This window comes from Leptidea sinapis, chromosome 3 (genome assembly GCF_905404315.1).
Source record: "Leptidea sinapis chromosome 3, ilLepSina1.1, whole genome shotgun sequence".
Classification (NCBI taxonomy): domain Eukaryota; kingdom Metazoa; phylum Arthropoda; class Insecta; order Lepidoptera; family Pieridae; genus Leptidea; species Leptidea sinapis.
This window is the reverse complement of record NC_066267.1, coordinates 11,740,269-11,762,517: the sequence shown is the minus strand read 5'-3', so window position 1 is coordinate 11,762,517 and position 22,249 is coordinate 11,740,269. Positions and strand designations below refer to the sequence as shown.

The 22,249-nt window shown below is 34.5% G+C and overlaps 1 protein-coding gene across 2 annotated transcripts in view; it reads left to right on the top strand.

Annotated features, from left to right (window-relative positions):
* LOC126979536 (6-phosphofructo-2-kinase/fructose-2,6-bisphosphatase) overlaps positions 1-22,249 on the top strand; it is a 49,554-nt gene that overhangs the window by 18,780 nt on the left and 8,525 nt on the right. Inside the window, exons 1-8 of one of the 2 annotated variants that reach the window (XM_050828882.1) lie at positions 7,699-7,868; positions 12,153-12,278; positions 14,858-15,018; positions 16,061-16,195; positions 17,819-18,079; positions 18,550-18,768; positions 20,732-20,966; positions 21,440-21,567. In XM_050828882.1, the coding sequence (XP_050684839.1) occupies positions 7,799-7,868; positions 12,153-12,278; positions 14,858-15,018; positions 16,061-16,195; positions 17,819-18,079; positions 18,550-18,768; positions 20,732-20,966; positions 21,440-21,567 (1,335 nt within the window). In that variant the 5' untranslated portion in view covers positions 7,699-7,798. Of the gene's footprint in view, positions 1-7,698; positions 7,869-12,152; positions 12,279-14,857; positions 15,019-16,060; positions 16,196-17,818; positions 18,080-18,549; positions 18,769-20,731; positions 20,967-21,439; positions 21,568-22,249 lie in introns of those variants that run through there. The other variant, XM_050828881.1, reaches the window with a different exon arrangement.

Genomic DNA, 22,249 nt, shown 5'->3' with positions numbered 1-22,249 from the left:
TTGATTACCAGCTGACCCGACAGCTGTTCTGTTAATAGAAAATTGATGGAAGTATTCGGGAACGTAGTCGGGAAATGTAGGTGTGGGAATGTAGTCTAACGGCCGTTGCTTGAGATAAAAATCGTAACTATCGTTGACTTTTCTGTCCCAATAAACTTATCGACGGTAACTCACCTCATCTATACAAGCTGTCTGTCAATGGGACGACGTATAGCTTACCAGCGATAGAAGTTTGTATGGAAATTGCAATTCTCGCGTCTCAATATAAGGCGATAAGAATGACTTATCGGGTATATTGGGACAGCTTGAGTTTATTGACAGCTAATTACTGACAGTTGACAGTAGTAAATTATCTCTATCCGTAGATAGTATATTGGGAACGGCCGTAAAGCCATCGGATGATTAATATCGTGTATGTGTAAGCAGATTTTACATAACCGCTTTATAATTGCCAATTTTTTAAATATTAAAATGGATATAGTATTTATTCCTTAAGAGATACGATGCTATCGCAGACTTTTGTGTAGAACTATATACACGATGTATGGTGTATACATTATTTTATAATATCTCAAAGGGCTTGCCAAGCCAAATGTAATAGCAGGTACCTACACTCGCCACGCGTGACTTTGAGCGGGATAGCTTCATCAAGAACCTAACAACCCAAGCGGGCAGGCACCGACTTAAACCCTGTTAATAGGTAGCACATACAAATAACAGTATTTTATTAATAATAAAGGTGTAAGATTTGCATAAAGTGGTGAGATGTATTAAATTAAATCTTTACTAAGTAATTTGAAGTAGGTTTTTTTTAAACGAAGTTTTTTTTTTAAATATGTAGTGATATACAATACATCGACGATCTATAAAAATTAATTGCCAGGTCAAAATAAAAAGATATACGCATATATTCGGGGAGGACTGTTCCAGAGTGATGTAATGATATACCAGCACCTGCACCGTAAAAGAGTGAGGGCGTCTGAGTGCATGAACGAACGAATCAGCTGCTATGGAGATAGGTGCGAGGATGCACACTCCTTTGCACAGGATGCCGGCTAGATTATGGGGACCACAACCATGCCTGTTTCTACCGTGAAGTAGTAATGTGTAAGCATTATTGTGTTTCGGTCTGAAGGGCGCCGTAAATTACTGGGCAATTGAGACTTAACATCTTACGTCTCAAGATGGCGAGCGCATTGTAATGTGCTTGTAATGCCCTTATTTTCATAAAGAAAGGTATTTTACGCACTTTGAAAATTTCAACGGGAAACACCGCTGCTATGTAACACTATCCCAGACTGAACAGTAGCTGAAACTTTTTTGATTTCCTGTCTGACTCAAAGTGTTGCAATCATCAATATATTAAAATTAGAAACTCCTTCAGAATAATTAACATAATATACAACTTTAAAAAAAAATATCATTATGTAGCTACACGTACTCACACGCTTACATGTACACGGCCGTGTCGACGACACAGCCTCATGCCGATTTTTATTTCATTTAAATCGTAATAAATGCGTGATTGCAAGGCGTATTCAATGACCGCGGCTGAAATAAGGAAGGACTAAGGACGGTATTTGTAAAATGTCCAAGTAATATGTTTTTTTTTATTTAATATTTGAAAAGTTGGAACTATAGTTATTTTAACCTGAAATTTGAAATGTTGGTTCTTTATAGAGGACAAGTGCAAGCAAAAAGCAAGCTTTGAAAATACCCTACCACAAATGGCGTGAAATGGGGTTGGAAGGTTGTATGAAAGTCCTGTTTTTGAAGTTAGAGACGTAAAGTTCGTAATTTAGGTTACTCGATATAAATAATGAAAAACTGTACCTATACGTTATTTTGAAAAATCTCCCCTTAAGGGTGGTTAAATAGGGGATGAAATTTTGTATGGGAAATATTTAATTATTGTTGAATTGAAGTTTGGTACGTCTTTTTAGTGAGTAGGTATCAGCTAAGAAAATATTTTACGAAAACTCTCCTAAGTGGGTGAAATTGGGTTTGAAAAATTGGATGAAAATCTTATGAAGTTCCGCCGAAGTGGTAAGTACCAATATATTTAAAGTACCTTTGACACCTACGCCTTTCGATACTAAAATTATTAAATAAAAATATTGTTATACTTAGTCATTAAGACGAGGGATTGCTTGATGGAGTCAAAACGGCTCATTCTGCTTTGAAATTACCTTTGAACCTGACGATCGGATTACCAATTGCAATTTTAACATACTAACGATTTCTGGTTAAGAAATCATGCTACTCGATAATCTTATTATAATAATAAAGCAAAAATAAAACTTTGAGAAAAAAATAAAAATTGCGACCTCTTTAGGAATTATGAAGTGCGGTTTTTACTAGCGGTAGGACTTTTGTCGATAAGTTTGATTGCCCTTCCAGCAGGAAAATAATCTTATAGGAACTCAGTAATAATGCGCGGACGAAGTCGCGGGCATTGGTGGTAATAATAATAATTAAGCACTACATTGCCACGCAATCATGTAAGTAGTGCCTTTATACAATTATACCACAGAACTTCTTTTGATCGCTAACAACACTCTTAACAGTCATGTTCAGTTAGATCTTTGTTAATTGCAAAAGGCGTCTCAAGTTCACATACATTATGATCATCGCCTTTCACATTTAAGTCCGTGTTCCAGAAGGTTCCCATTGTTATCTCGGTTTTTATTATTTATTCTTATAATCTTTAGTAGCTTTTACCCGCGTCTTCGCTGGAGTTTATGTCCTTAAGTAAAGTCGGAAATATAATTCGAGATCAAAAATGAAAACAATGGTGTTGCCAACAACAAATAATAACATTTTTTATTGTGCGTGTTGAAATATACTAAAATATTATTTTAAATTTATAATTGTACTCTATATACATATAATTAAAAATTGCACAACGTTTTCTCTTCGATAAAAAACATTCAATATTTAGAAAGGTAAATTTATTGTGCAAACTTTGCTTCGACACTGGCAATATTGGCTCGTCTATAGAAGAAATACGTAAATAATGTTACACAAAATCTTGGTCGTAGAAGACAGGTATGGTTGCCATATTGTTTTGTTCATTCGGTTTCTGACGATCACCACTATTGAATGTGCTCTTCTTGCTTTTCGTTTATATATTACTAGCTGACCCGACAGACGTTATTCTGTTCATATTAAAAAAAAACTATTGCGGGTGGAATTTCGTAAAATCCGTTCTTAGCTGACCTCTACTCGGCGAAAGGAATATTCCTACCAAATTTCAAGTCTCTACGTGACTGTATACGTGGAAATCAATCAATCAATTATATATATAAAGCTCAATGCTGATATGGGTTTATTGCAATGTGACGTGTGTCACTTATTCTTGTTCATTCAAAATAAATGTACAGAAAGACGGATATCGGAGCCATAGCACCACACCAGTGGGAGGCTCCTTTTCACCGGATGCCGGCTAGGAAAGAAGGAACTCAAATCTTCCTTGTTATAACCATTTTATTGCTGCACGTAAAATAAAACGCATAGATTAAACCAAAATCGCAGTGACCTGGGGCGACATTTAAATCAGGAAGCGCGGAACTAGAAGAGCTAGAGCTGACTTTATCTGTACTAGCGAACGCTATAGCCGTATGTGAGAGCTCACTATTATTAAATAACCACAAAATAAAGCACTTATCGCGCACAAAGAAGTTTCACTTCATTTCGCACTTAATAAAATCTATACAATTTCTATTTAATCTTTCCATGGACAGGATTATGAAGTTTGGTGCATATTTTGGTGCTATTTGATGCACTCTTAGCGACTACAAAATAAAGATTCCAATAGTGTCATCCCATGTCAGATTTCATTGTTCTGTTTAAAAATATTATATGAGAAATATTGACGACAATGTTACCTACTTGAGATCTGGAAAACAGGAGATAATATTATGGCATTATAGAGCAATAGATATTTCTGGTTTTTACACTTTTGTTTATTTATGTTGACTGGACAAATTATATACCTACTGTTGGCATTAATTTACACATCTAGCACGTCATAAGATATCTGATACTATTACCACAGAGTAGGAATGGAAACCTACTGACGTATTTAACTAATACTAAGGAAAATTTTACACTAAGACTAATTATTAAAGATTCTTTCGATCGGGGTGATCACCTACCTGTACTATCACATCTTGATAACGTAACCTTACTTATATGATCAGTTTTTGGTGTTTCGTTTAGCGTTGCGTTTTGATGAATTCGCGCCAATAATCTAAGATGCTCTTAGGCCAGCTCTACACAGCTCGGGCCACTTCCGGGTTGATGGAACTACCCCAATACTTTTTATTTTCAACTTCCGGATATTCTATGGGGCCTTCGGGCAACTTTCCCAGCAGGTAGCGAGCAAGTGTAAAACGGTCCCAAGTCTGCTAATGGTAATGGACAAAAGCATCGAATATAAATTAATTAATTAATCTAGATTACATGTAGCAAAAAAGAAACAATCTAATAATCATCGTGAACCAACTAGGTACCGATTAATAGGAGCAAAAGTTTGATAATTTTATATTATAAAACTAGATGGTGAACGATGCGCTTCGTTTCACCTAAACAAATGCATATTAATTACGAAATTTGTAGAAGTTCAACCAGAACAAAAGTTACATACACGATATTAGTCTAGTATATGATATTTTAATGATAATAAGGGGTGACACGAGCAGTACGTTCACCTGTTGGTAATTGATACGTCCTGCCCATGACAATGCAGTGCCACTCATGATTCTTGAAAAACCTAAAAACAAAAATTCTGAGCGGCACTACAACTGCGCTCGTCACCTTGAGACATAAGATGTTAGGTCTCATTTTTCCATCAATTCCACTAGCTACGGAGCCCTTCAGACCGAAATACAGTAATGCTTATACATTACTGCTTCACGGCAGAAACAGGCGCCGTTGTGGTACCCGGCATCCCGTGCAAAGGTGCCTCCCACTGGTAAATACGTTTAAATAAGTGTTGAGTAAAATAGAGAAAAAGATCCTAAAAATATGAGGAAAATAACAGGAAAACAAAATCACGAATGAAACGAGTTTCCTTAGGTATTTTAACTCATTCACTTTGTTTACCGAAATGTTTAAAATACAAACGTACTAGACTAAAAATAAGTGTTATAAAGGATCTTAGATGTTTGAAGAAAAATACAAAATGTATGTCCCATTTTTTCACAGAACAAATAGGTACAACGATTCTAATGAGGTAAAAAGATACCTCATGCGATAACCTATAATTATTGCGCACGAAATGGGTTATCAAAGTTTTCGTTTGAAACTAACTGGACGTTGTTAAACAAAGATATCTGTGTCCGGTAGGATACCTAATACATATTATATATTATAGTAAAATAAACTTTATTGTACGAAATAATGATTCTACCATGAAATCTAACAATATTAGCTATAGGTATTATTATGAACCGCAAGCAACATTTTTCAAAATGGTCATTTATGATAAAAATGTATAATAAAGCTGCAGCTAAAAGGTGTGATTTATTGTAGTTGTGAGCGACCTCTTGGAAACACGAGCTTCTGACATAATAATAATGCCACCAATCAGAACCCTTCCTATAAATTGGGTGTAAAATGTTATTGTGATTAATATATGTAGATTAGCCGCTCTATATCTCTAGAGATTAAATTAACTGCATGATAAAAGTTTTAGTTTTATGGCAGCTAGTGTAGTATTTATATAACATTCACTCAACATTGTTAATTAACAATCCCTGCCGTGAGAATTTATAATTACACACTGTTAACAGAATTTTCAAAGTCGACCATTTTGTTTTAAAATATACCTACACAGAAAAGTTATGTGTTATCAGGTCTCTAATAATTTCAATGTTAAAATTGAATTTCAGCTTAAAATTGACCACCTAAACTACTGAACCGACTTTAATCAAATTTTGTACACCCTGCAGTTTGATCCAACTCGAGAGATAGGATAGTTTTTATTTAGATTCGAGACCCTAAATTATTTTTATGAGATTAATTTTTGACGCACGGTTTTACATATCTCCTGTGACATTGTTATAAAAGAAAAACAGGGAACAACGAAATACCTAATTGTTGATACAATGACGGAACTTATACGAATAAAAACATATTTAGATTTGAAAATTAAATTTATAGATTTTTATTAAAAGGAAAGGCGCACACGATATAGCCAGAACTTGAAATGGATTTAGTTTCGTTCCCCCGTTGCCGACTCTAAATGTAGTATCCAAATTAACATAACAAAGATGCAGATACTACTGGACAGCCTAAGTAAAAGTTGAAATTTAGTTAAGTATGAAACGTGCAGTGATTTGACATAAGTTTGAAATAGTAATAAATAAAGTATCTAGTAACAATTACAGAATGGTGATTGGCGACGAAGTATAAAACGGCTAAATTTGAAAGCGGACAGTTGATTAATACGTAGAGGATTCCAGCTCTCTCCTCTCGTCATCTGTTAATCTGTCAATGACTGCACGTTTCATTTAATCGAGTGAATCGCTTTTTTCTCAGAGAGTTTCCTTTTTTCTTACGGCCATTCCAAATATTCAGTCTATCTCCGGTTATGGCCTACTTGAGATAAAAATCGTAAGTATTGTTGACTTATCTCTCCCAATAAACTTAGACGTATAGCTTACCAGCGATGGAAGTTTGTATCGAAATTGCAATTCACGCATCCCAATATAAGACGATAAGAATGACTTATCGGGTATATTGGGACTGTCATAGACCAAGTATAGTAACTAGACTAATTGATAGCTTCTGTCTCACTCACACGAGAAAAAGAAAAACTTGTGCGAGTCTGATGTAAAGAAATGAGGTAGAGTGATTAGATTTTAATTTGTTTCGCCATGCGTGCCGGTTTTTTTAAGGTCAGAACACCTGGTGTGCTAATCAAACTTGACAGCGCTGCACATATATTTTATTTGCGTCTATAAAATAAGTTATTATTGCTGTGAAACGTGTGAAATATCCACTATTTATTCAACATCAGTGACAATTTTAAGTACAATCAAAGGAAATATGGTGCGATGTTGTGTTTTACGATGTAAAATGAAACAACACTTGTGTTATATTATGTACCCATATAATATATATATGTTATTATATCTATATTATATAGGATATTATCTGTCTCATGTTGGCCATGCCAAACCGATGTCTAGCTAATATACTTGGTCTATGGGGACAGCTTCAGATTATTGACAGCTATGACAGTTGAAGGTAGTAATTTATCTCTATCTGAAGATAGTATATTGGGAATGGTCGTTAGAGAGTTTCGATAGCCTGGATAATCAGAAATACGTTTTATTTCTAACTGCTTTCATTGGTTTATGTTACACAATGGATTTTGACAAATTAATAAAAACTGATTTTATTATCAACAGAACGTCTGTTGGGTCAGGTCATAATATATACTTAATAAATTTAGTATTCACGAAACACCTAAAACAATCTATCAATAGTTACAAAATTTTATAAACAAAGAATTATAATTATTGTTATCGTATAGAAGAGTGGACATCAAACGAAATTCTAACTCCAAAGTACTGTTCTGTCACTTGTCAGTTGTCATTTGTCAGTCACTTGTACTGTCGCTTCGTTCATTGTCAGTTTGCCACTTGCCGTACTAAATCGAAAATTCAGATTTCAGTTGTCAACATTTGTTTATCTGCATTGGTACTGTGCGAATTAAAATTATAAAAACCATTAAAATTATCTCAACGGCAAATTAATATTTATAACAGTGTATAACATCCATCGTCCTATGACTATGAACCTGGACGATAATCGTGCTGAAGGGTGGAAATACTTAAACAAACAGTTTTTCGGCGATGGTTAGTATGGTTTGCATTTTAAATAAAATTTATATAGATAAGGTTTATGCCGTTTTAATACTTTAATAGTATCAAGGCCGTTTCTTAGTGCTTATAAGTTTTACGACGCATCGTTGCAATTTATTGTACCAATCTTCATAACAAAAATATTCTTAGTATGTTACCTACATATTTATCATGCTAAAGATAAGGTCAGTAAGTTTACTATCTCTATGATTAAGCTAGTGACACTTAAATATAATCTTGCTGTATGTTATCTTAATATGTAAGTTTTGGATGAGTACAATAATAATTAATCATAGTCCTAGGGTCAGAGTTCATTTATGATGATTTGTTTTTATTTATGAACCACCAACAGAATTTCATATGATACATGTACATATATAAGAAGGCTTAGGTGCTAAGGATACATTTAATTACATTTATAAACAGTTACAGCTTGTAAATAAAGACAAGTCATACAAAAGGCTTAAATCTATTTTGAATGGATATTAAATTAGTAGAAAAAAATAATTATCTACAATCTTGACATGCACCTCTGCAGAATTGAGTGATTAAATTTATTAATATTTTGTGACCTATATATTTGTTAATTGATATCATAAATATTTTGTTTACCTTCATTGTTAAACCTTTTTTTATCATAACTTCTTCATGTAATTCATATTACACAAATTAAAAGTTACAAACACAACCTGAGAGTTGAACTGTCTATGCAGATTTTTGAACATTATGTCACTTGAATGGTTTGAATTGTCTTTAGCAAAAACTTATGTAATGGTAATATTATTCAAACAGTACAAAACAGAATAGTGGGAGAGTTTTCTATGCTATTTCTTGTCTCTCAGAGACATAGACATTTGTTTCCGAAGCAGGTAGTGATACTTCAATGGACATCAAAAATAATTCTCAATGAAACAGTAATAATTAGACCAGAAGAAAAAAATACAGTTTAAATTATTTTCTGGGTCCTTGTGCCAGTGGGGTGCCAGCCTCTATAGTGATAGAGGCACATTTTCTGCTGTCAAGCAGTAGTGAGCAATCATAAAGCTGTTTTCAGACTACGCTATAATATTATAGCATATAGTACATATCACAATTATCACACACCATACATTATTATGGTCACATTCACATATTATTAGCTTAATATGTGAATGTGTCCATAATTGAAATTGTGTGCTGAGTTCATGCTGTGCTATATCATGTGCCACCCTCTTCCTCCTCCCTCACTCCCTACAGTCCCGCAAGTGAAACGAATCACAACAGTTATGGACATGATCCTGTGCTTGTGACATACATGCTTGCGATTATAAAGCGTAATGTTAACACCATGCTTATAACCTTATAGTATAGCATGAGGTGCCCAAGAGGATGTAAATACTACAAAATAAGACGCTGGACTGGATAAGTAAAAATTAAAAATTTAGTTTAGTATGAAACACACAATGATTGATATAGTATGTAAACATAGTTGATTTTGGCTACCTCTGTTTTTAACAAGATTATAGCCGTCATCTGTCAATCTCTTAATAACTGCACATTCCATAGAGTTTTTCCAGGCTGTTAGCTCCTTATTTGCAATACTATATATCACAATAGCATAACATACTCTGAAAAGAGCTTGTGTTTCATTTAAAAATTCAAATACCACTCGAAATTTTGGGCACCTATTTTAATAATCCTGTGTGCATTATAATGGGAAGAAGGTATTGCCATCAAATTTATATTCCTCTAGTTTCATAACTTTTTCTCGTAAAAAGTATGCAGAGCATGGAATATTATTATTAAAACTATTTACATTAGTCAATTGTTAGGTTAAGTAGAAAACAATTGATGTTAGTTGACTGTTTATGAAGCCGGTGGAAATGATTGACATTGTGTTTTACTATAACTAGTGATTTGTAGTAGTCTTCATATATATAAATTATGTGACAGATTGTTTGTCCGCTATGGACTAATAAACTAATGAACGGATTTTAAAGGGGATTTCTTCATGGAGTGCAGTTTGGTCCAACTTGAGAGATAGGATAGTTTTTATTTCGATTTGGGACCCATAATTATTTTTATTTTCAATGTTTCTTTTGTATGGACATATTTTCTATAAGAGAATTCAGTGACGCACGGTTTGACAGTTGCGCCGTGAACCCGTTTCATTATAACAACAGGGAGCATTTTTTACAAAATAATTCTTGATGTTTTTGAAATATTATTGGCAAATTTCTATAAAACAGTATTTTATATTATTATCTACAGAACGTCTGTCGGGTCAGCTAGTATTATATATAGTTATACTATATTGTTATGTTATACATTTAAGTTTTAATTCTAAGCTTAAACTGTACATTTACAATTAACATGAAAAAAAGTTCATTAAAATAAGGTCTTGTTTTGTTTGACATATAAATTTATTGCCATTGTGAAATTCTTTTAAGTTTAAATAGCTTAGCTGTTTAATATCATGGTTATTAGACATAAGTTGAATTGTGTTGTAACTTTTCGCTTCGCTTCGCTTTTTTTTGGAACAACCTACACTTTTATAGTTTTAATTTGTCTATGGTTGAAAGATGTTAGATTTTATTAAAATTTATGTAACATATTTTTGTGTTACTATGTATATAATTATCATGTGTCAGGATAGTGTTTGGGTAATTTATAAATTTATCAGTAATAGCTCCACAAATAATTTATTACAGATTCTACCTGTTAGTAAAAACATTTTACTAGATACCAATTAGAAACTAATACAAATCAACAGTAACCCACTCACAGTTGTCTCATTTGTTATAATGAATGTTCTGGAAGAATGTTCACTAAATGAATAAATATATCAAGTGGGCCTCTAAATATATTCGAAAAGATCCGATTGCTATCAAACAATGTAGTAAATAAAAAACAATCAACATGAAAAAATAAACAAACAGCCTTAAACAGGTTGTTGATGTAGTGATAATATGTCATACTCAACCTTATTGTGTGAGGCATAAGTTAAAGAATTCCTTACACTGACACCCGAATTTTGTGGGTCGTGAAATTTCGCCATGATCTTCGTGAAAATATTCAAATTCAATTATTTTTATTCAAAATAGGATGTGACGTCACTTATTGAAACTCAAAATATACGACCAATTCCAAAATGAATGCCTCAGGCCTGAGAATAACGGGCGCAACAAACTCAGCGGGCTTTTTTTTTCATCGAAAAAAATATGCTTACAAAGTAATATTGTACATTTAAACTTATTATTTAAAAGCCTGAGGGCACTCCATTCCCAATCTGTGCAATCATTAAGAAAGTAATTTATGTTATAGTAGGTAGCCTTTACCACACAAACGGTTTGTTAACAATTCTTTTGAATAACATAATACTTTTGTTTTTGAACATTTTCTGGGATCTTGTTGTAAAAGCATATACATCGCCCCACAAAAGACTTACTAACTCGACTTAGCCGAGTAGTAGGCATTATAAGTTTGTCTGTTTTTGGTGTTAACATTATGGTTATGACAGTTTCTAGCAAATAAAATAATAATCTAATCTATTGTAACATTAAGAGTTCCATAGCCTCTCACTCGGGAATCCACCAGCTACGTTTCAATGGGTTTTTCAAATCCATATGTAAGCATATTTAATGCTTATAAACCGGGCGTTTTCAGTCAAAATTGGCGCACAGTAGAGGTAGATTTCCAGAACATTGCTCACTCATACTGAAGTAGTGACATTAATAAGGCTCATCCGATTTTTTTTTAAATATTTGTCTATACATTATATAATGTCTGCAATCAGTCTATTTAACATATGCATTTACTTATAAGTGGTGAAAAAAAATTATTAATGACTGGACATTACAGATTTACTTTTAAATCTAGCTTTATAGGTTTGAAATTACTTATTACATATATGTAAATAATATATAAGTAGTATCATAAATTACCTACTTACATCTAATAAGATTTACATCCTTTACCTTACGAGTACCTATTGATTTTTATGGTGTAGTAAAAAATGATAATTTGGTTTGATAGTCAATAAATGCTTCCTTATATGCAAATGTCGCATTTTTTAACATCCGGTAAACGGCCGGATACTCATTGATTATCTGGTATTGTTCAGATACCGGATTTTAAGTTGAATCCGATTAGTTGCCATATCCATTTCATCTCTATTTTTACAGGATTTCATTTGCTACATATTTTACCACAATTGAATTATTTCTTAGATAAAAGTGGTCATCTACCATCGTATCTTTTCATGATGTTAAATAACTTGTAATATGATGTTATTTTCAGGCGAGCGAGCGAATTATGTAAACATTCCCCATGTGATTGCAATGGTTGGGCTGCCAGCGCGCGGCAAGACATACATCTCTAAGAAACTTTCAAGATATCTCAACTGGATCGGAATTAATACGAGGGGTAAGTACTTCCATTTAAATCTTGATACTTTGTGCGTACGCTATCATCGATATATTAAAATTATAGTTCAGAAATCAATTTCAGTTGTAAATTTTAAATCTTTTTATAATCTACAAAGAAACGAGCGTACTTTGGAAGCTCCAAATGAATTACAGGGGCGTAACGCAACGTGATTGGACCGTTCACAGGGTACTGGACCTCGACAAAATTGATATTCGATATATCGTGGCATTAGTCGTATCGAATCCTACTCTAAGTAACATCGTATTCAATGTCGCAAAGATGATAGAACGAACGAAACATTATTCGGTATTATCGGTCCTAACCCTACTCTTAGTTGAAATGTGAGAGACGGAATACGATAGGTCACTTTTACGATAATCTCAACGCTGCCTAGGCTGTCGTTGCTATTATCGTTTCAAGTTGTATAGATATATTTGCCATACAATAATTATATGTGATTTACTATTCAACAGGATTTTTTTACTACCAAGTAATATAAGTCATTTTGTTGATCGTTTATGCGCAGAAAGTAATGGAAATGGCCGCCTGAGAAATAGGAAGTCGACGAGAAGGGTTGAGCTACTTTTACATTTAATTATCCGCAAGTTTTGTATTATTAATTCAATTTTAAGTGGTCATATTATATTCATTACAAAATTTTTGAATATTTACATTTTGTGTAAATCATATCAAATTGGTGGTGCAGAGTCCGACATGATCCTAAACTATGTTTTGACTTTTGACACTTAACAGCGATATAGCACAGATAATATTTAATTTTTCAAGGTTTGCGTACAATTCATTAACGTTAACATCGTAAAAAAATCGAAATATTAGTCTATGGTTATGATGTTGTTACGATAAAAGATATGGAATGCGAACATTTGTTAGAGTAGGGTAGGTGCGATATAGTCGGGGTATTATCGTATCGTTCCGAATATAACGTTGTCGATTTTGCGAGTAGACCTCCAGCATTGTACCTAGTTAAATGGTTTAAATTTATTCTGCACTAAACCAGAAGGAATATGCCGTATTTTGGACGTTCGTATTTTATAATGTAAACGGCAGACTGGGCCGGCTTAAAATAATGTCGCGCTCTATTTATGACTCTACTATCTATGAGGCCATGTTTGCCAAAATCACATAATAAAAATATCATACAGGATGTCCCAAAATTCAACGGCAGTTATTAAATCAGAAATTTAAATACATACACATGTAGGATGTGTGTGTATTTAAATACTAATGTTAGTGTTACTCAAAGCTTAACGATATTTTTTTTCTTATATATTTCCATAAAATATTTACAAATGGAGTAAAAACCAGGGAAAGGACATACTTAAAGGATGTTAGACGGGGTATTTCAGAAGGTATAAAATTGTATAGGGAAGAAGGCATCAAAGGACAACTAAGGAATATATGGTCTAAAGTTTAGACTCTTAAACAATTCGTTATTTTTTTTAAAGTGCCACTTTAACTTCTACCTACCCTAACTTCTGGGATTAATTACACAAATTTATTTTGTAAACAAAATTTATTCGTTACTAGCTGACCCGGCAGACTTCGTACTTCGACTACAAACACTTAAGATTTATCAATAAACATAATATAGTTTGTTGTCAAATAAAAATGTTTGCTTTCAGAAATTTAATTTGTGACAAAACTTAAGATTTATCAATCTACATAATAATAATCTGATATAGTTAGCTAAAATTAAGTTTATTTTTTACCTCCTGAGAGTTCGATAGATATAAAAATACACAAATGAAATTTGAAAAACAAAATTTTATGAACGATGCGGGATTCGAACCCACGACTCCCGGCGTTCCGTGCCGGTGCTCTGAGATTGAACAAAGCAAACAGAATTTTATAACGATGCGGTACTCGAACGGTTAGCTCAGTTGGTCAGAGCACCGACACGGAACGCCGGGGGTCGTGGGTTCGAATCCCGCATCGTTCATAAAATTTTGTTTTTCAAATTTTATTTGTGTATTAATCCTAGAAGTGAGTGTTATCACTTTAAAAACATAACATATTGTTTAGATATAAAAATTCTAATTTGTTATTCATTTTAAACTATTCTTTCAATTTGTTTTCGGAACCACGGGGGAAACATTAAAGGAAAAACAAAATTGTTGTTTTTATTTAATTTTCATAATATGTATTCACCTTTTAAACCTTCTCTGGACCTTCTACTTGAATAATTCAAGACCACAATTAGCCAAATCGGTCCAGCCGTTCTCGAGTTTTAGCGAGACTAACGTACAGCAATTCATTTTTATATATGTATATAGATAGATAGAAATATATCGTTTGATACTTGAAAATACCGTATTGTCGGTCAATGTTCAACCGATGATCCCCCAGTCATGGCACGAGCTGGCTCATTGATACATAGTCACTTACGATCCAAATTCTCATCTATTCCCATGCGCCCAAAATCATGGTTTTCGATTGCCTTATGTTTTCCTCGCTGAACCATTTTGCATTTGTCGTTAAGACTCAAGTTCGAGGCATAGAGAATGAAGATCAGGTCACCTTGCTGTCAGTTACTTACCTAAGTTTTATGTTTGCAGTATTCAACCTGGGCGAGTACCGGCGCCATGCGACCACCGCCTACACCAGCCACGAGTTCTTCCGCGCCGACAACAAGGAGGCGATGGCCATCCGGCAGCAGTGCGCGCTCGACGCTCTCCACGACGTCTGCGAGTGGCTCGTCAAGGGGGGCGAAGTTGCTGTACGTCAACTCTTGCATCATTTACTTTTTAATCGCATTCAGTGAAAAATTGTGATTCTGCGTCAGATCCATTTGTGCTATCACCCTTGTACCTAATTATGGTCAGAAGAGTTTGACCCTTATAGTATTATAACTGTCTCTCGATGGTAACCAACACCATGCCGTTAGAAACATTCGAGAGTGCACTATTGTTGCGACCGCTAGATTAGTGTACTTCAGTTATTTTCACAGCATCATGACGTACGGTATTTTACTGTGGGGTCATGCTGCTGACATTGATATAGTGTTTGCTCTGCAAACGAGAGCTGTTCGTGCTAAATATCAGCTTGGTGATAGACAGTCTCTCAAAGAAATATTTAAAGAAATAAAGATTATTACTGTTTATTGTCAGTACATTTATGAAAATTTAATAAACGTCACCAAAAATCGTCACCTTTTTGCTCATAATAGTGATTTTCATTATTATAACACTAGAAATAAGGGATTGCTTCTAAACTTATTCTAGTAGGCTTCATAAAATACATAATAGCTTTAAGGGTAAATGTATACACTTTTATAATAAAGTTCCAGCCACTGTTCAGGCAATATCAATAAATAAATTTAAATGTTTTATAAAAAAATGGCTCCGTTGTAAATCCTATTACTGCACAGCTGAATATCTAAGTGATCGGAAGGTAAATTATGATTATTTTATAGCAATAGCAATGACAGTACAATATAGTATATTTTATTAAAAAGAGCACAAAAAAAGAATGCCGGGGAGTTACTTCCGCCGCTTCTAGCACCATTTGTTTCCAAAGCGGTAGTAGTATTAGAAATGTGGTCAAAAAGAATTCCGAAGGAATCAATTTTGAGAAAATAAATGCCTTTTATGCCTTTATTTTATTTGTTTTATTAATCCTAGGGTTATCACTTTAAAAAATAACAAATTGTTTATTTAGCTGTAGATAAAATAGATCTGGGAAGAAGTCAATAGGATAAAAAACATACCGATTTTTTTTATATGTTTAGATTTTAGCACAGACTTCAATATTGATTGCAGGTATTTGACGCAACAAATTCGACGATGGAGCGCCGGCGTATGATTCGCGACATCGTGGTGCACAAGATGGGCTTCAAGCTGTTCTTTGTTGAATCAGTCTGCGACGACCCCAGGATCATCGAGCAGAATATTATGGTATGTGGCTGCTTCTGATACCTTACATGATATCATACTAAAATGCTTCTTTTACGCAGGATACTGTTACATTATTAATTTATATTTCAGCTAGTGTACCGATGTTTTTACTGTCAACATCCTTTTTGAAGTTATTATACTTCTTTAGGCGCGTTATGAAAAAATGGTGAGAGTGGAATTTTAAGATGCGCGCGCATCACTGTAACACTAAACAGTAACAGGGTGAAGTTGGTTCCTAAAATTTTATAACGTTTGCGACATTCTTTATTTTTTTAATTTTTTTGATTTCTTCGTCCATTATTAGGACAGGCAAAGGGTTCAAGCCCATACAGCCGTATTCCGTTATTTAATAATTAATTGTCAAAGTCATCTTTGCAAGATTTTTACAATATTGTTCTTTCTACAAACGTAGAATAGCAGGAGGAATTAATAATTTTAAGGATTTTTGCTTTGTTGCGCCAAAGAAGTATAACTTCTTGCGTGCATACATAAGTACACACACACATTTTCTTATTTTATTATTTTACATAATTGCACTGTTCGACGTGATGCATATTTGCAATATCAAAATTGAACCAGAACTCCTGTGAATCCTCTGGTGTTGGAAGAGAATGTGGCGGTGACCCTAGGCTCGTTAGTCCTCCTAAAAGAGCGCAGCACTAGGATAAAAATCAAGGGTCCTCAAATATTCAAAGAATTACTGCCAAGAGGCGATCCCTTGAACAGAGACTAACCTAACCTAACTAGGACACATTAACATACTTGATTTACAATACAAACAAACATTAAATTAATCCCTTGACTTGTTCTGTTTGATATTTTTACTCTCAAAAATTTATTGAATCCTAGATATTCTGATGTAGGGTACAGATTGTCCTTGAATTTCATTTACTTGTTGTACCTGTTGTAATAGAAATGGTTTCAAATAGCCAAAGTTAAGTAAAAGTAATCCCATGAGGGTTCGTTTAACAGGTATTGTACATTAAAAATAATAATACAATAAATTTCCGTCATTGAGTAACAGATGGCTTTGACTGTAGATTTTTGCAGAATTTTGACATTGACACGTGACATCCCTAATTGGGCAGGTAGTCTGTACGTGCGCATTTTCTTGTTTTAGCTGCTAAACAACTGTTATTCACTTTGTTGCAGGCTCCGCTTGTCTCATTATTCTCTGCATCTTAATATTTCCTTAAAATTTTATCAAGTCCACAGGGAAAATATATTTAATTTATATACATACTAGCTGACCCAGCAAACGTCGTATTGCCGATATTAAAATCGTGATATAAAAGTAACTGTTGATAGTAGATGGGTGAAAATTTGAAGTTGTATGCTGACTCATAATCAAACAAATTTAAAAAAAAATGTCAATAAAATTAAAAAAAATCGTGTGGACCACCCTTAACATTTAGGGGGATGAAAAATAATTGTTGTCCGATTCTCAGACCTACCCAATATGCACTCAAAATTTCATGAGAATCGGTCAAGCCATTTTGGAGGAGTTCAAAGTTTAACACCATGACACGAGAATTTTATATATTAGATAGATTATCATTTCACTTATTATTTATCTAATGGCTTATAAATAAATTAATGAATATTTGGTAAAAAATATTTCAGGAGGTCAAAGTAAGCAGCCCAGACTACACAAACATACAGAACACAGAGAATGTGTTGAATGACTTCCTGCTTCGCATCGAACACTACAAAGAGAAGTACGAACCCCTGGACGAGAGCCTAGAGTCAGAGTGCAGCTTCATGAAGATTTACAACACCGGAGAGAAAGTGGTGGTTCACAAACACGAGGGGCACATACAGAGCAGGATAGTGTACTATCTGATGAACATACATATTGTTCCAAGAACTATTTATTTAACAAGGGTAAGTGGTAATTTAAAATGCAAATCAAGTTATTCAAAAATTTTGTTGGCATGCAATTAAAATGTTATTAATTATTTTATCTTTATGTGATTTTCTACACTACAAGTATTTAAACATTAATTAAAAACTTTATACCAGTGGGTGGTAGGCTCCTTTGCACATGATGCCAGCTAGATTATGGGTACCACAACGGCGCCTATTTCTGCCGTGAAGCAGTAATGTGCAAGCATTATTGTGTTTCAGTCTGAAGGGCGCCGTAGCTAGTGAAATTACTCGGCAAATGATACAACATCTTATGGCTCAAGGTGACGAGCGCAGTCGTAGTGTCGCTCAGAATTTTTTGGGTTTTTCAATAATCCTGAGCGGCACTGCATTGTAATGGGCATGGCGTTCTTCTCGCCTCGTCCTTATTTTCATAAAAAAATGCATTTCTACACAAAGCTATAGATACTTATAATTGTATTTTTCAGCATGGGGAGAGTATGCACAACTTAGTTGGCCGTATCGGAGGCGACAGCGAGTTGTCAGCTCGCGGGCAGCAGTACTCCACGACGTTGGCAGACTATATCGATCAACAGAATATCCCAGGGTTGAGAGTGTGGACCTCCTGGATGAAGAGGGCCATCCAGACAGTGAAGGATGTACGAGCGCCACAGGAAAGGTGGAAGGCGCTCAATGAGATTGATGCGGTGAGTCAACATTCCCGCACTCTATTAGGCACAACTCCAGCCACACAATGAAATTTAGCCATCCTCACGGATCTGGTGCATCATCTGTTGGTGTTTAAAGACATTACTTCTATCTTCTCATGAGGAGTGTGTGTTCGTGTTTCAACATATCTAATATATTCATTGGCTTCTATGCCTTTGCTCTGCAGCTATAAGTTCCTGTTTTCTGCTGCTGAATGTAGAAGCTTTTTCCTTTTGTAAGGAATGTTACAACCTTATTATCCAAAATGATTAGATTTGTTTCTTGAAAATTTTCTATTAATATCATAAACCACTCCTTTAAGCTCAAAATTCACCTCTTAGACATAGCCATATTTTTATCTCACATCAAACATATATAAACACTAGCTGATCCGGCAATCGTTGTTTTGCCATATAAATTGTATTAATCTTTTCCTTGCTAGTTGATAAGAGATGGCGCTAGTTGTATTCATTAGTAACAATTACACTTCTTTTATATTTTGTATAATTCACACTATAGTTTTATAAATTATGGCCTATTTGTTATTCTGGTGTGTAAGCTACATTATTGTAAAGTTTCATCAAAATCTATTCAGTAGATTTTGCGTTAAAGAAGTTCAAACATACATCCAGACATACAAACTTTCACATTTATAATATTAGTAGGATTTGTCAAAATAAAACAAATAAAATTGTACTATATTGACAAAATAGGCGGGCTATGAATGTAACATGACATATTTAAAACGTAATTTATCTATATAAATACATATAAACATCCATAATTCGGGAACAAACAGATATATTCGTCATGCCTACCGGGCTTCGAACCGGGCCTCTAGCACAGTATGTGGGGTCACTAACCACTGGGCTATATAGGTCGTTTATAGAACTATCCCTAACTGGGATGGTATATTGTTCCAACACTTTCTGGCCGCATATCGGACCCTTCCACGAAAAGCCGAAGTGCAGTAGGGAAAAATAATAATATGAAAATCTTAGATCATTTATTCGTCTTGATACAGATGGATGACAGCTATGAAAATGTATAAAAAATATGAGTTTACAGTTTCGAGTAATGCCCGCACACTAACACAAAGTGTCATACAAATCGCGAGTCTAAGACAGAGCTTGTCACGCACACTAAACTAATATTTCTGATAATAGGCCTGATTTTATCGGTTGTTTAACAGCAAGATACTCTATGTAGACGTATAAATTATCTAAGACGAATATTTCTTATTCAGAATAGGAAGGAATTCCTCTATGCTGTCTAATTTTACTGGCTTTGATAGCAATGAGTATTCCATCTCTAGACGTGTACGGCCTCTAAGCATGAAAACTCTCCAATTGTTTCTGTTGGTTTTTTTTTATTTTATTGAAACCCATCAAACAAAATAAAACATACATAGGGGTGATACTCGAAGCCCTCTTTTTTTTTATTCGGCATCGACAACATACTTTCCTGTCTTCCTCTGTTGCTTGAGTGGGTGATAGCTTGCCATACTTTTCTTATTATTTTAGTTAACCCGACGTTTCGAGACCTTTCTAGATCACGTTTTGAAAACTGAAAATAATAATCATAATGTAATTATTACGCAAAATCTAATGTAAAAACTCAGTTACTCGCGTTTTAATCCTTTAAAAAGTGTTTTATTTAAATGAATTTAATTTGATTAACGCGAGTGTAAACATAATGTTCTTTCATTTATAATACGTTAGATTAATTTCGATTCTAGATCGCAACTCGTAGTTTGTTTCGCGTGGCATGTCAAAAACACATTAATCATTTACAACATTATCTGTATGAGAGATTAACTGAAAAACTCGAAACTTCTTATGCGTGAGCTGGCAGAATAATCAACTTAAGTTTGACAGACAATTTAGACAGTTGCACCCTAAAAGCAGCAGGAATCCAATTTAAAATTGGATTACACTACAATCAATTATCTATATATTGTAGGGAATCTGCGAAGAAATGACATATGCTGAGATCCAGCAAAAATACCCATCAGACTTCAACTCTAGGGATGCAAACAAATTCGCGTACCGGTACCCTCGAGGGGAGAGCTATGAAGACCTGGTGGCGAGACTGGAACCCGTCATCATGGAGCTGGAGAGGCAGGGTAACGTGCTGGTGGTCTCTCATCAAGCGGTGATGAGGTGTCTGCTGGCATACTTCCTGGATAAATCAGCGGGTCAGTATATTTTTATTATATTAGTAAGTATGTGTTATTTATATTTTATAGGTTGTTCAATGTTACAGAAGCAGCAGTTCTGTTTTTTTCTCATATTTCTCAGTAAATAAACATTATAAGGAGTCATTTGGATTCGCTTAGCTTGGTAGTTAAAGCGTTAGAGGCGTAATCTTCTTAATTTTATATATATAAAGTTCCTTATGTAATGTCATACATCCAGATAGTGCCGATGATATTTATATAGTGTGTGGTGCTAGTGAAATTCGGCTAAATAGCTCTTCGGAACACTCCCCGTAACAAATGCGATAGAAGACATAGTGTAGAGACATCTCTTCGCAACGCCAAGCGATCACAGAGTACTTGTTCCCGTCGATTCGCGCAACTCCGTTATGCAAGAGGCAAAATATATCGAGCTTCTCTCTTTAGTGTCCTTATTAGAGCACTTATTGTAAATGTTCTTTACGATATTTCAGATGAGTTGCCTTATCTCCAAGTCCCGCTTCATACGGTGATCAAGCTGACACCAGTCGCGTACGGCTGTCGTGAGGAACACATTCAGTTGTCTGTGCGAGCGGTGGACACGCACCGCCCAAGACCGGACGTAAGTTTATTACGTACATACTTAGATACAGCCACACAGTGCCGCTACAAGACTAAAGAAAGTTAAAGTATTCAAAGGCTGAAACGGGGTGGTGTGAAAAGAGTAACCCTAACTTTACCGGTGGGAGGCTCCTTTACACAGGATGCCAGTTAGATTATGGGTACCACAACGGCGTCTATTTCTGCCGTGAAGCAGTAATGTGTAAGCATTATTGTGTTTCGATCGCAAGGGCGCCGTAGCTAGTGAAATTGCTGGGCAAATGAGACTTAACATCTTATGTCTCAAGGTGAGGAGCGCAATTGAAGTCATGAATCCTGAGCAGCACTGCATTGTAATGGGCAGGGCGTATCAATTACCATCAGCTGAACTTCCTGCTCGTCTCGTTCCTATTTACCTCTAATAGAAAATTAATCCAATTATAGAAAAATCAAACACAGAAAATTCCCAAGATATCAGCACCTAACAGATCATAGCAATGAAAATAGTGATCAAGGTGTGAATTTTCTCAAACTTCATTAAAGTTGTAAAATTCGAAAACTGTGAGACTTTAACGGAGTATAAATTGTGTTTAACTAACCAAAAAATACGGCATTTCTCATAATTTAATTGTATTACATTGATAGAATAATAATAATATTAGATAGACTCTTTCTTACCCAACTAATTTGCTCTAAATTAATTT